At 44.2% G+C, this 15,469-nt stretch overlaps 1 protein-coding gene across 8 annotated transcripts in view; it reads right to left on the bottom strand.

Annotated features, from left to right (window-relative positions):
* Positions 1 to 15,469, bottom strand: part of CNTN4 (contactin 4) — a 795,376-nt gene that overhangs the window by 200,716 nt on the left and 579,191 nt on the right. For all 8 annotated transcript variants that reach the window (XM_033132994.1, XM_033132996.1, XM_033132995.1 and 5 more), the window contains one exon: positions 3,497 to 3,592. In XM_033132994.1, the coding sequence (XP_032988885.1) occupies positions 3,497 to 3,592 (96 nt within the window). The remainder of the gene's footprint in view (positions 1 to 3,496; positions 3,593 to 15,469) is intronic.

The following is a 15,469-nucleotide window of genomic DNA, read 5'->3' as shown; positions in this document are numbered from 1 at the left end:
TACAGCTCAGGGCTTCTCCAACTTTAAGGTGCATCTCATTACTTGGGGATCTTGTTAAGATCAGTATTCTGATTCTGTAGGCCCCTGGGTGGGGCCCGGGATTCTGCCTTTTTTACAAACTGCCACGTGAGGCAGAGGCTGATGCTTGGTCCTGGACCACATTTTGAGAAGCACAGTTCTTGGTGACACAAAAGGCAGGTGGGAACAAAAACCCCTCTTGGTGAACAGTTCCTGAGGATTTCACTGGTGAATAAGCTGGCAATTTTCGTCACTGGAAGGAAGAATCTCAAAGTACTATTCCTGCTTCCTGAAGGTCATGAATTCCTGGTACCATGACCTTGGAGGTAATGGAAAGCAAGGTGGAAATTCCAGATCTCAGCAAACTGTTTCTAATATGAATCAGCCTCACAGACAGCCAGAGACCATCGGAGTGATTTCTATTTCTTGGTGTTTGTGACAAGATTCAATAGTAAAGTCTGTGCAATGACAGCACATCTGCATTCGTATCTATTAACCAAAAGATGACAAGGTCGCTACACAGTGAATGGTAGCGTCCTGGAAGTACCTGCTGACGGAAATGATTTTCTAAATAGACCCACGGCTGCTCACTTCTGTGCGACCCCAAAGTCTGAGTGCACGGCTCTGAAATAGGACGGCAGCCTTCCTTACGACGGAGCCATGCCGGTCCTCGGTACCCACTGACACAATAAAAGGCTGACTCGTTTCCCTGTCCTCTCCAGGGTCTGTTACCACTGAAACCGGGATCCCATATGCTGGCTCTAAAATGCTTGGCATGTCCAGTGGCTCCTGGGGACTCTGCCAGCGTCAAGGTGGTGACAGCCTGGAGAAGCAACAAGGGCATCACTGCTGCCCAGTTTGCATTGGGGGATGTCATCAGATAATCACCGACGCTACTGCCCCCAGCTGATGCTCTCTTAGAACCTTCCAGACCCTTCTGGTTGCGTTCTCGCAAATCCCCCTGCCTCGTCTGCCTTGCCCACAGCGGCACTGAGCACACAGCTTCTAACAGAGCCCATAATGCGAATATGGATTCCTTGTCTTTCACCAGCAAGGACCGTCGGGAATGGCAGCGTGGCTCACGGAACGGATTTCAGAGCTGCTGGCTGCTGCCGGCGAGTCCAGGGCATTTCGGTGTTTGTGCACGGACATTTTCAATACATTTCTCTGTGGGAAGGGGAGGGAGTCAGGCACCTCAGCGTGCCTCAGAACAGCAGCGTTTCACATGTTTTAGCTTTCTCAAAGACATCGCTACACCAGAGAGTGGTGCGCATTGTCCCGTGATGCACCCACGAGATGAAGCTTTAGAGTGGCTGCCATGCTATGTAAACTGGAGGCGGTGAAGGTAGCCTGCAGAAGAAATTAGGAAATCTCCAATCCTTGCTTTGATCAGATTTCATAATAAGAAGGGAAGTGATAGTGTGAGCGAACTTTAACCTAAATAAACATTGGTTAGTTAATTGGTTCTGTGTGAGTGACAAGACTTCAATTAATGCAAACCCACTCAATAATTATGTTCAGTTTTTGAGTTATTATTTCATAACGAGAGAACTAAAGGGGTCTGAGAGATTGCCTTTAATCTCTTGCCTTTAAAGATCAGTAGAGTGTGGCACAGAGAACTTAAGATATTTGCCCAATATCAAATAATGATTGAAACAGAGCCCGGGCCTGCATTCATGCCCCAAATGTAATGGACTCACTTGTAGGGAAAATGAAGTCCCAAGAACAGACCCATTTCTCTGAACACCAGCTCCTGACATCTGGTCTGGATTCTCTGAGGTCTTCAAAAACCAGAGCCCCTCAGGACACCACAGCCTGACCAGACGTGGACGGGCACCCACCTCTCCCACCTGCTTTCTTTTCATCATGTTTGAAGTGGGAGCCTTTTACCTATTTTGCTAATTGTCATCTCCTGCTGGAAATGTTAGCTGGGTCATTAGATGAGAAAGGCAAAGTGACAACTTTTGAATACAGGACAAAAGTAAAGGGGTGTTTTCAAATCCTCAGGTTAAAGCATTTTCTCATCTAATCATGTCTTAAGCCAAATAGAAAATTAAGGCCATTAACAAGGATAGCAGGTAACAAATTTGAGCCAGAATTCCCAAGAGCAGTTTATCAATGTCGTCATCACAAACTTTAGTGGAATCCCAGTAAGTACCACTGTCTATTAAACGTCCGCACACAGAGCCCTTTCTGTGCAGTCACATTTGCTGTTCAGTCAAGAGTCCTTCCAGCGACACTGCTCGTCGCCACCACGGCACTGTGCACACTCTCACTAACAAAACTATGAGTGTTTCCCCCCACCCAGGGCCATCAGTATCTGTATAAAGTTCTTGCTTCTTCAGCTTCCTTTGTCATAGGGGTGGGGGCGGGTGATCAGTGCAACGTAGCTAAAAGCGGAGCTTCTGCAGTACAAAGACACACTGAAAAAGAGACTTCAAACTTCGGTCCTTGCCTCTTTCTGTTTCCTGCTATCTGCACCCCACACTTGGTGCCCCAGCCACACTGCATGTTTGGGACTTCAGAGAAGGAGGAGGGAAAAGGCTAGGTCCTGGAAGACATCCAGTCAGCTTCAGATCACACGCCTATGGGAATGTGTGTGAGAACTACAGAAGCTCCAGGCTTCTGGGGCCTGGTTAGCGGGCTTTTCCATTATTTGCGGTCAGATGCACTCCTCACAGGCTTCATCATTCTGAGTCTTTACAAAGTGATCCTGGCTCCTGGGGCCAATGGACTTTGGTGCTGGGTCTGATCCCCTCCCAGGTCAACAACAAGATGAAATGAGGCAGGGCCCCCTTTTAACCCAATGCAGTTGGAGAAAGTACTGGCTAGTTTTACCTACGTCGCTTTCCCGAGCAACAGGATTCTAACTCGCATTGACTCAGGCACCCACCTTGTGCCAGGTGGACAGTGCGTGGGGCATCCGCACACTCCATACTTTCCCACTTAATTATAGGGGCACTGGCAGTGATTGTTCCTTGACACAGAGGGACTTTGGGAATCTCTCCAAATGACACTGTCCCCTCTGCTGCTGCCAAGAGGGACTGTTAAGTCAGCTGCGGGCACGGTCAAAGCGGCCAGGGGCCAAGTCAGACCCCTGTGCCAAGTCAGACCCCTCCTCGCATGACGGAAACTGGGGCCCCTGGCGTTTCCCCGAAAAGGCAGCAGACCGTTGGTGCAATAAACAACTCCCGGATGCAGCTGCCCACGCCCGATCTGCGCCGGGGGGCCTGCTCATCTGCCACCTCACTCAGCCAACCCCCACCCCAAAAATCACACATATGCCTCCCTCGCTCTGCCCTGGGTGCGACTTCACCGGCCCCGTCTGCGGACCGGTGAACCTTGCCCGGGAGCGCAGAATAAAACACTCACTTTCCTCAGCCCGCCTGACTCTCTGAGCCTCATTATCTCGCCGCAAGCCTTACAGAGACAAGCACCAGCAAGTGAAGGGTGCAGACGTCTGAGCACTGAGACTTACCTCCAGAATGCGCTGGCGGGCCACATAGCAGGACCATCCCCTGACCTTGACGGACGGACACCGTGCTTCTCGTTCTCGTTTTAAAGTTTTCAAGATCTGTTCGGACAAATCAAAGAAAAAGGATTTAAAACATAAAGTCCTAAGACATCACGGGACAGTGCCACTACTTCGAAAGGGAATTTGGAGCACCTGCACAAAGAGAATTCGGTTTAGCCGCTTTCATGCGACGCTGTCCTGTCGTCCTGTATCTGTTCCATGAGGCAGCCACTCGCCATAGTTCAATTCATCGGTCACACTAGCTGCATTGTAAGTGCTCAACAGCCAATGTAGCGACCGGTCACCATGCTGGACAGCAGACAGAACACTTACATCGCTGAGGAAAATTCTACTGGACAGTGCAGGTCTATATGAGGAAATGGATGCTTAACGGCACCTCTATAATTATGTACTAACAGGAGGTCAAGTCATGTTTTCTGATACCCAATTCTGTTTACTGCACAAACCATTCTGTTATATGTAGTCATGTTTGTCACTCTGTATGGACCTGGAATATAACTCTCTCCCCCCATACACATACTCTATACACTATACACAATGGATAAACACACATTCACACCCAGACATAACTGTTTTACAGTTCTTGTGTAGTTTTAACGTTTATAAGGAAATGTCCAAGGTTCTGTTTGGAAGAACGTTCCCGTCTCTCAAGGAGGTCAAGTCTGGTCACAGAGATAAGACATTACAAAGCCCCAGATCACAGCTGGAGTCAGCCAATAAAAGTGAGTTAATATAAGAACTGTGTGTAAGGAGGTGACATATATTATTGTTTAAAAAAATGGCGTTTCTGTCATCCTCCCAAATTGAAATCCTCTCACGGAGTGTTTTAAGTGCCATCTCACTTCTCGTTGTCTAAAGCATTTGCTCTCATCAGATGTGGGGGTTATTCCAAGCCAAGTGTGTCCTGAGCGGTTGGGAGCTGTGCACAGGAGAGCAGAGTACGAGTTACTATTTCCTCCCTGCTGGCCGTTTTGGTAAGTATTTCATGATGATGAGCTCAAGCGATCCGAACCACAGGTATGAGTTAAGTCCCCATTGTACAGACTAGAAATAACGTCCCCATTTTACAGACTAGAAAACAGAGGTTCTATGACACTGGTTAAAAGCTACATTAGTGAGTATAAGAGTGAGGAGGAGAACCCGGGCAGCCCACCCACAGTTACAAAACAGAGCATTTGCACACTCAGGCTTGGATTCAGGGACAGTTTGGGATAGTAAAAAATCTATACACACATATCTTGATTATTAGTTTTTTCTGAAATTAGGCAAATTTTAAGCTCATACATTATTGTTTTCATCAAGTAAGTATTTATAAAATTCTCCTTAAACATCATCTGCTCATCAGCTCAGGACACAAACATGGTGAGAGCACAGCTTCTGTCCGTAGGAACTCGGGAGCTTAGCGGGCAGGACTGACAGGAAACACCCAATCCCAGGAGCCCGAGGACCACGAGAGCTGAGGTACAAAGAGGAACACTGGCCAGACGCGCACATCCTCAGCACAAAAAAAACAACCACGGCTACAATTTGAATTATATTTCTGATATAATACCTTCTTTTTATTCAGTGAGCGCCAGCTGAGGCTCGGACATAATTTCTTCTTCTCTTGAGGGAAATGGTTTGAAAAGCCTTCAAAGAATATTAAGGCATAGATTTAAAAAAAAAAAACTTTATTATAGCATTAATGGTGCAAACCGTTATCCTTAAAAGGGACATCGAATGAGTCTGAATTGTCACTTCTGCACACCGGTTCTTAGAAGAAGTCATCTGTTTTAGCACAGACATCCCATCCAATCTCCAGAGTTGCATGAGAAACTAGGAGCTGATCGAGATTAAATCTTACCGAAGCAAAATCTGCCGCAGTTCTGAGTAGAAAAAGCACATTAAGAAATGGGAAAGACAACGAGAAATATATGCAATGATAGCTAACTGTCCTATTGAGCTTAAAAGGCGGTATTCTTGTTTCTTCCTTTTCAGCTTTTGAATCCAAGCAGCCCTACAAGATTCGGAAAGACAGAGTATGTCACATGAATCTGGTGTTTGAGAAAATATTTAGACATATGCTCAGTAGTTCGTTGAAACAGTTTCCAGACGGTAGGCCCTACCTACACAGTGAACGGAAAGACTGCATTTGGGCAGAGCTGTTGGAAAATCATCTCTGTATTTACTTGTGTTGGACAAGTCTTCCTGTTCTCATAAATGGGAGTACATGTGCTTTGTTCTAAAATCAGAATTATGGGAAGAGATGAAATGAGACAATATTTGCCAAGCAGCAGGCCTTTCATGCTACCAGTTTGGTGCTCTGTCTGTGTGTGTCCCGCCCAATGAGGAACGGTCCAATCCAGTGGCAGGAAAGTCACACCCCAATCCTTCCACTTGAAAAGCATTCCCAGTGGCCAACGGGCTCTAGAGCGAGCTCTAGGTGCTAATCCAAGGTCGCTACTGGGATGCGCATGTTTAAGGAAAGAAGACATGTGTGTCCGAGCTTGGTCCTTTCAGATATAACCATCCATCCAGATGGTAATTGCTAGCAGCATAATTTTCCAAACCAAAGAACGACGTTGTGCACGGGTATTTTTGGAAGCTTGAACACTCATGGCCAAGCCTTTCTCAGCAACATTCCATTTATTCTTTCATTTAGAGTCATTTTATCGCCAAAGCTCTGGTACTAGGTAATGGTCACTAACAACGGGCACTGAGAGATAGAACACACTTTAGATAATGTCCTATCGCCATGACTGCAGCACGGACAGCAGTGAGGGCATCGATTTGCAAAATTCACCGAGGTCTCACCATACGCCAACTACTTTTCATGCAGTTCTCATTTGATTCCATTACAGTTTCAATTCCCAATCTGCAGGTGATTCGCTGAAGCTCAGAGAGGGTCAGCACCTTCTTCACACCCCTAGGAAGTAGCCAGAAGAATACAAGCTCCCATCTGTCTCTCTCCAAAGCCACTGCTATCACACACAGGAAACTACCACTTCACTGATTTAGTGAAGCCAGTGAAAAAGAGCATTCAAAGTTGATACTTGATACTCTGGGGGTGGGAAAAAAGCCTGTTTGCGTGAATTTAATGCTCTTCAGTGAATAATAATAATAAAAAAAATCCACATTCAGTGCACAATGCGAAGTGCTGGTACATTTGATTTCAATTCTTCCATTCCTTAGCTTTTCCTTGTGAGTGAGCCCTCAATGAGGGAATTATTTTAAAAACGAGCAAAGGGGGAAGTTGGACAAGGAGGAAAGAATCAGGAACGACTCCACTAAGGCCCAGCATTGCCGCCTTGTTGGGGAGGAGCCGAACAATTTCACCTGGGTCATGTTCCCCTTAGCTCCATGCACATGGTGACCAAAGACAATGGTTGAATAGATGACATGTATGTATGATGGAAAATAATATCCAGGTACCAAGCTTTCTCAGAACAGCTTGTTTTTCCAGCTGTGTATATGGTTCATTGACAGGAGATTCATAGACTTTAAAAAAAGAGAAGGCTGTATTTTCTGGAGTTGATTTCATTCATCAGCGTTTTCCATACATTTTCCACCACGATCACGTGCTACGGGACACAGTTTTGTGGCACATGTGTTTTCCTATCATGGTTTTCTGTGAAAACTGTCTTTTATTTGCCTGTGGGATGTAATATCAACATTTCATTTTTTAAGTGAGACTGGAAAATACACTCAGTACTTGGAGTGTGTAGCTTATTGAGAGCACAGGGGAACTGAGCTAGCCGTTGAAATCCTGGGGGAGTAAAAGTGTACAAAGGTCTTAAAACTGGAATATGTTATAAATAACAATATTAAAAAAACCCTTCATATACGAAAACATTTGAATTCAGACTGCAGAGAAACTCAGAGCATCGGCGGGGGGACTGGGGGGAATTTTCACATATTTCCTGACTGGAAAGTTATGAAATGTTTAGAGCTGAGGAAGAAGTAGCTTACAGTAAGCAGGAGGATGTGTTCTAGAGAAAACAAAATCATGAGTGTCCAAGATATTTTTTGAGAAGTAATAACAGTCAATAAAAGAGTAACTTATTTAGGCCCATCATACACATGAACAGGAAGAACTGAAATCATTCATGGGGTGGGACCACCCAGGGAAGAATGTGAGAAGTTTAGTTTTTAAATGGCCAGGGAAGGTGAATGAGAAAAATACCACATACCATGGTTTGTTAAGAATCCACAGAAAGGCAGGAGAAAAGACAAGAGGAAAAATGATGCAGTAAACCGTGCAAGTAATACATGTATTTTTACTCACGTATTATTTACTACAAGTAAAAAAATATATATTTCCCCCTGACTTTAGTAGATCTGGATTCTATCAATTTTCACGGGGTGCTTCAGAACAAGGAATTGCCAGCACCAGTTCCCTTTGTTGTCGCTTCCTCCAACTTTGAAAGAAGCAATCAATAAGGAAATCAATATCAGCTTGGAAAAATCGTCAGGCGAAACATTTGTTATGAATGTGATTTTCATAATGATGATTGCACCATTTATAAAGAGAAAGAGGGTTCTTTTTTTGGAGCATAACTTTAAAACCAATTATCATGCAGCGTGCTTAAGATTATGTCTTGACTCTGCCGTGAGCTCCCTGAGTGTGTGAGTGCCTCTGTGGATGCACGATGGCATGGTTTCTTGGATCCTAGAGGCTCATACCGAAAATAAGTCTAGATCTACACAATCTTATGAGTTGCAAAGCCACATTTCTGACATTGTTTCCACACAGGAAGAAGGAAGAAACTGTCAGTGAGACTGGTATGGCTGGCTGGGTTTCCCTGTTTGTGAGAGAGTACAGCAAGAGGAGGGACTAGGCAATTGTCCTGCACACTGGCCTTGGAATCCGAGGACCCAAGGACAAACTCAGCAGTCTCACTCTATACCTGTCTGATGTGGGTGAGTCACTTAATCTCCTAGGACTCCGGGTTCTTCATCTCTAACATCAAGACAGGAATTCCTATCTCACAGGGCTCTTTGAAGGTTAAGGTCACGAGAGCACAGCACCTACTGTCTGCCTGGTCCAAAGTCACCAGTTTCCACGTTAGCACTGTCATGATCATTTCTGAGTGTCAAAGGAAAGGCTACAGAGTGACTCCCTGGGCGGAAGCTGGTGAGTGGAAACTTCTACCAGATACAGTAACACCAGAGTGGTCAAGTCAACTATGCTGTGGCAAAACGCTGATAAGACTTAAACTCCATCTTCTTTTGCTCGTCTTCCTTGTGATTTCAAGTCTAGACAGGTGGTGAAGTGAGCCAGATACCTCGTCCTCTGTGGTGCATGGACAGTATTTTTAATGGGACTTACAATTAAGATACACTCACATATACCGGGTTCAGGTAACTCTCCTTAAGAACGTCTTCCTATGATGTGATCTGAGAGAATTCGTGTTACTTTTTAATATAAAGGTGGGAAATGTCATTTTCATAAAATAGTAAAAATTTATGTTTATCTTTTATGAAGGACACAAAATGAGTTATTTTAAAACAGAAATAAAAGATGAAATATATTATTTACTGATACTATCTTTTACTCATGGAGCTTAAAGGTTTATAAGTTTATACTGTATAACAGATGGAAAAAGGATATAAATGGAAATTGAAAAAATATATATAAGCATAAAATAATGATAGATATACTTGTCAGTATCTTGTTTTTCCTTATGTCATTAATTTTTCTATTTGCTTTTCTATTCTTCAGCAAATATGCCTTGAGTTTCCAGGTATTGGTGTCAGCCATTTTATCTCCCTCACAACTACGTAAAACAAAACAGAGCAAAAACCCTATGGCCGTGCTAAAGATTTGACATTAAATACCCCAATTTGTTGGCAGTCTAAAGTAAAGGACCAACATCTGATTCTAGTTAGTGGTCTGACATTGAAAAGAAAGGCAAATTCTTTCCTGGAGATCTTTGCATAATAAAGAGCCTTATTAATATTCCTAAATTAATGTATACTTAATTTACAAATGACTCAGTCGTAAAAATGACTCTTGACCTTGTTCTTTCATGGTCCCTAATGCTATTGCTGTGGACATCACTGAATATCCTTAGAGCGCTTATTCAAAGTAAAAAGGAAGAATGTGTGGGAGCTGTCCCAGGTGCTGATCCCAACCCTCACCATGTCCTCCCTTCAAACGTCTGGATTTTTTGCTCACCCTCTTTAGTCATACCAGATAAACTCCACACTTTGGGGATTACTTTAGAATTATAGAAATGCCATTTTAAAACCATAAATGGATTTAATGAGAATTTTTCCTCTTAACAAGTAAATAAGAGCAGCATAAATTCTTCGAATGCAATTTTTGATTAAAAAAGAAATAAAGGAAAATGTAATCTATGAAATAATGGGGATATAAAGTAGGGCTGAGAAAGCTCAAAAAAGGATTAACGACTTAAGAAATACTCTGAAATTTGATGTTTCTTCATAGTTGTTTCTCACTCCTTTTTTTTTTTTTTTAATAGAAGAGCTGAAAAGGGAAAAGCAAACAATAGGATGAGGAGGACAGGTGTGTATATTGCCAAAGGCAAATCTGCCTGCGATCTGCAATCCTGCAGTTAGCAAAAGCGGGGCTACTCTCCTCCTTCTCATCTAGCCCCATGTTACTACACACATTTTCCTCCCAGCAACTAACCCCAGGCAAGAACTTAAAGGAGCATAATCAGTGTTACCTGTTGAGGAGGTTTCTGTGCACTGTTTAGGGAATCTAATCACTTTTGTAAATATTAACCCTTTGGGGAAAAGGTAAGGACAGTTCCAACCAGCTTATGTAAAGGACATGATCGTTCACTTTCCACACATTCACTCATTTAATCCTCAAAACAACTCCAGGAAGTAAGCATTGTTACTAATTCCCAGTGTATAGAAAGAAAAAAAAATCAACATCCAAGATCAAAGACCTTAGAATCCAGGTATTCCTGACCCAGAAGTCCATGTAATTCGCCTCTATTCTCCATGGAATTAAATAACAGGAACAAAACCACACTCGTTGATTGTCTATTTGAGACTTTCACAGTTTTCACCCCTCTACTATTATTTTCTTGACTTTACAAGAAAATAAAAGTTGCTTTGCTGCCCTTTTTTCTGTAAGTGTATGATTTCTCTAATAGCTGTTTTTATTTCTCATTTTGGTTCTCGTTCTTCATGTCTTTCACGTAATCGATTTTATATGGATATTCATGCATTTTACAAAGCCAAAGAAGAACTCAGTTTAAAATGTTTGCGTTTCCCTGTGTGTTCCGTAAAAGTGTTCACCTGTCTAGCTCACGAGGCTGCTGCGACTGGTGCTACATGGCATCATAAATAACATTGTTCTTTGGAGACAGGTGCCCCCAAAACACCGCCCATTATTACTGCATTTTTCTCTACGGGATCTCATCTCCTTTTGCACATCATCCTGACTCAGGAGTGCTAATGGCGAGGCAGCTGCATTCTCTGTCTTTGGTTTCATACTTCACAACACAAAGAGAAACAAAGGTTTCAGAAAAGCATCTGGCCTAGCAAATTTCAGAATAAAACATAGACTCTTCACTGCTCGACAAAGGCTCTCTGGGATCTGGTCCTTTCGCCCATCCCCGACACCCTGCTATGCTTCCCCTTACTTATTTATACTGTAAGAACCAAGTTTTACTTTCTGTGATTCAACTACCTCAGGGCTAGCCCTGTCTCAGGACCTTTGAACTTGCTGTTCCCTTTGCATGGTATGCTCTCTATCCATCTTTTGGCTTACCAGACTCATTCTTCATGACACAATTCAAATGCCACCTCCTCCGAGAAGCCTTCCATGAGTGTTTATCTAACATAGACCACCACCTGGCCTCAATGACTCTCTATCACCTCATCTCTTTATTACGTCTTTCAGAGCAATCATTACCCATACCTGCAATGACTTTTTTTATTTGTATGCTATCTGGCCTACTGTCCCTTCTCCTCTCCCATCAAAATAAACGAAAGCTCAGTGTGAGCAGGGATCTTTCCCATCTTTATTCAGGCTATAGGACAATGACCCAGACAGTGTCTGATAATTATTAGGCACCTAATTAGTACCTGTGGAGCACTGCTCTCCCTCCAGTCTTACTATACACCTAGGTGGTGGTCAGCAGGTCTTGGACAGGGGGGACTTTCTTGCGCCTTCCACTCGGCACACTGTTCCCGGCATCTCAGCTTTTGTGTGCTCAGTGGCCAGGGAAGCTCTGGAAGATACCTTTAAAAAATGTCTCTAATCAGGGCACTGAACCACCTACTTTGCCTTGAAATGAACGCTTAGAGATACACATAGATTGGAATGCAATCACCAGATGAAACAAATTCCCTGCTTGGCAATTCCCTCCCCCCCTGGAACCCTGCCCCAGGGAATAAAAATAAGAAACAACATGGTGCAAATTGCACGGGCCTGTTATGTGACCAAGGCTATTACCAGCTAGCCAGCGATGTTTCATACAATTATCTGTTCTTCACCCAGGGTAAGAATTCCATAATCTGATAGAATGATGATCATTCCAGTTTTGACAGGAAGAAACATGATTCCTCATTTTGAACTTTTACTTCATAACCTTTTCTTCTCCCCTTTGAAAATTAAAATTAGCAAGCTGTAATTCACCGCACCAGCCTTCTTCATAAAAGGGCAACCCTAGAGGGCAAATCAGATATATTCAAATAGCACTAGAATAAATAGCCTCTGAAGAAATGCTGAAAAGGCATGTATCAAGAGGCCATAATAACATTAGTAATCTATAGGAAAAACCTTGGGAGCGCATGACTAAATGGAGAACTAAGGGCCACAGGTCACGCTCACACTCGCGGGACCACAAATCAAGCAGCCCTACAGTTGCTCAGGAAAAACCCTGCTTTCAAGTGAAAGCAATCACTTCATCTCAGTCTTGTCATGCGGTTTCTTTTCTTTCGTTCATTTTTTGGGGATGCAGGCAGGAGCCTTGCTCTCACGAAGGAATTGGCCAACACTTATAGGCAGAGGGTGTGATCTCGAAGGAAGGCGGGCTGTTTCTCACTTCCTGCAATACAGACTACTAATGTTATTATGTTATGGCCTCTTGATTTGTGCTTTTGCAGCATTTCTTCAGATAATATTTATTCTATTGCTACTTGAATATAAAGCTGTGGAGATGCAAGTGGATTTCAACTTTCTCTTAACTACACTTCTTGGAACACTGGATGCTGAATTAGCTGTACACTGGTTAAAATTTTTAAGGGCATAAAGAAATGTTCTGTCTATAGATGAAATTCTCAGATGAAGAGCAGCTGTTATTTATGTTGAATTTAAGTTGCTTCGGCAACTTCAACCATATATTTTTATCTCATTTAATTAAAGTTTTGAAAATAAAGCCATCATCAGATATACATGCAAGCCATGTGTTTATTCACCATCTATTTAGGCTTTGGTTTGGTGCAGTTTCACCGTTCTCATTTTCACAGAGAGAAATCGGAGATCAGGCTGTCCTGTGGTAAACCTGCCAATTTTTGGAAATGTCATCACTCACGCCCCTTACTTTTAAATGTGCCCTAAGGCAAAGAGCAGCCCATACAGATTCATTCAATACCTACAATATCCCTACTTTGAGCACCTACTGTATGTCAGCCCCTGTGTAGGCACCGGGGACAGCACTAAAAAACAGAACAAAACAATCTCCCTTCTCCAAGAGGTTGAAATGGGTGAAACGACCGTGAGCAACACAAATACATCACACATTGTGTCTGTGAAGGTGACAAGTGCTATAGAAAAATAAGTCATGGAAACAGGGCAGGGAATGTTGGCATGAAAAGTTACAAGAAGATAATATAGAAGTAGAATCGTTCTACTTTCCATCCTGTTTCCAAATGTGGAGGAATCAATCACTCTCCCTCTGCCAGCTCAGCTCCTGGTGCCCACCGAGACCACCGAGAGGACGCAGGGAGTGCCAAGTGACATCGCTGTCTCGATTTAGTTTTGTACTTTCTCATTTATAACTGACGTTGAAGTCACCTTTGTCAGGTAACACCTGAGGAAACTCATAAACATTTTCATCTTACATTTAACAGTTTAAAACAGTTCCCCGACCAAAGCAAAAACACACTTTCTAAGCAACTGAAGGGATGGGAGAAACAACTGAGCAGGAGGCGTACCCAACAGGCACCGATTTCCCAAAGGAAGACGACAGCCCCATGAGTGTTGTGGTAATTGACGGGCCGCCTCACACACAGCTACTGTTTTCTGTCTCAGAAACCCCACAGAGAATTTCGGAGCTGGGAACATCTTACTGTTCGGGCCACTGTGACAAATCCACCATCGCCTGGGTGGTTTCAACAACAAGCATTTATTTCTCACAGCTCTGGAGGCTGAGAAGCCTGAGATGAGTTGCTGGTGGAACCTGCGTCTGGGTTTGCAGACAGTTGTCTTTCCTCACACGGTGAGGTGTGGAGAGAGCAGGGGCCTCCATGTCTCTTCTTCAAGGGCAACAATCTCATTCAGGGGGCTCCACCCTCATGAGCTAATCACCTCCCAAAGGCCCCACCTCCAAATACATCACATTGGGGCTTAGGTTTCAACATAGGAATTTGGGGGGACACAGACTTTCAGTCCACAGCACCATCCTTTCTTCCGTCTGAGCTCCCTCCTTCAGCCTCCCTCTCTCCTTCTCCCCAACGATATTCTTTATGGTGTCATGTACAGCAGATCCTGTGGAGAATACGAAGGTAAATCAAATGTGGTTCCTGACCTCAAGAAGTTTACAGTCTGGATCGTATAGGCGCATACGCAACTCCACTGCCAGGCATAAAGGAAGCAACCATCCCCATGGAGTGACTGAGAGAAAGGACTCTGGGAGTTGACAGGAAGTGCATTTGCTGGGGGGACTGGTCCAATCAATGATCCGTTTGCATAGATGACAGTCCCAGTGTATGCAGATAAAGATACCTGGATCTGGTCTAACTGAAGGTAGCACCCGTGACTCGGTCCCTGTCCCTCCCCACCTCAGCCCCCTATGCTCTGACCTTGTCTGATGCGGGCCACTGCTCAGGGCAAGGCATCCAGTGTGTGCCGGCTGGTGACTCAACCCAGACTCGATCCACCCTTGAGGCGACTGAGATGACTGGCGCTCTGCTTCTTGAGGAGACGACCTCTAATCAGCTGCGGCCTCGTCGTACCCTTCAGAGAACGGGCCTGTCTGTCACCTTTCCATCTTCACAGTGCCACCCTTGAGGTCATTTTCACTACAACGTCGCTGGGAGTGTCTCTGCCTCCTAACTTTCCTGCTGGAAATACATGTGGGGGACCTACCCACATCTGGTTCTCGTCATTGGCAGTGCTTATGTTCTGGAAGGGTGCTGCAAATACTGAACTAACAAACTTGTTCCTGGGGAAATGCAGACATGGGTTTCTGGGAGTCTCTGGTCAGGACTTTTTCATCAGCTAGTCAATCCATAACCTTGTTTTCTGTGCTTCTGTTTAAATGCTCCTGATTTAATATATAATGTTGCTTCACCAACTCACCACCAAAGCCGCTATAACTCACGCCTGACTGACGCTCACCTGACAAACGCATTTTCTCCGTCAGGCACACCCAGGCTTCTGGCACTCACGGACACTAGACAGCAGGTCAGTACCGCACTTTGAGCCACTGAAAACAGCAAAATTACCAGCAAAAACCACAAAAATGCCAAAAGCATGCACTGAATGTTTCGCAAAAGGGAGGGGACCTGTTCCACCTCAGCGGAGGAGTGTGTGTAGGGTGACAACTATTTGGCTGCTCTGAGCATGTCCACAGGTGACCACGGAGGTGCGGAGAGGACTGATTTTGGGCTCACACATAAATTTAGAGATCATCAATGCATACTGGTGTCTGACACGGGGCCGGACACTTCGTCGGCAGTCGGTAAATGTCACAGTTAAATATTCAGTCTCTTACACACAGTTCAGACATA

Source organism: Rhinolophus ferrumequinum, chromosome 17, assembly GCF_004115265.2.
Source record: "Rhinolophus ferrumequinum isolate MPI-CBG mRhiFer1 chromosome 17, mRhiFer1_v1.p, whole genome shotgun sequence".
Classification (NCBI taxonomy): Eukaryota; Metazoa; Chordata; class Mammalia; order Chiroptera; family Rhinolophidae; genus Rhinolophus; species Rhinolophus ferrumequinum.
This window is presented reverse-complemented; position numbering and strand designations above follow the sequence as displayed.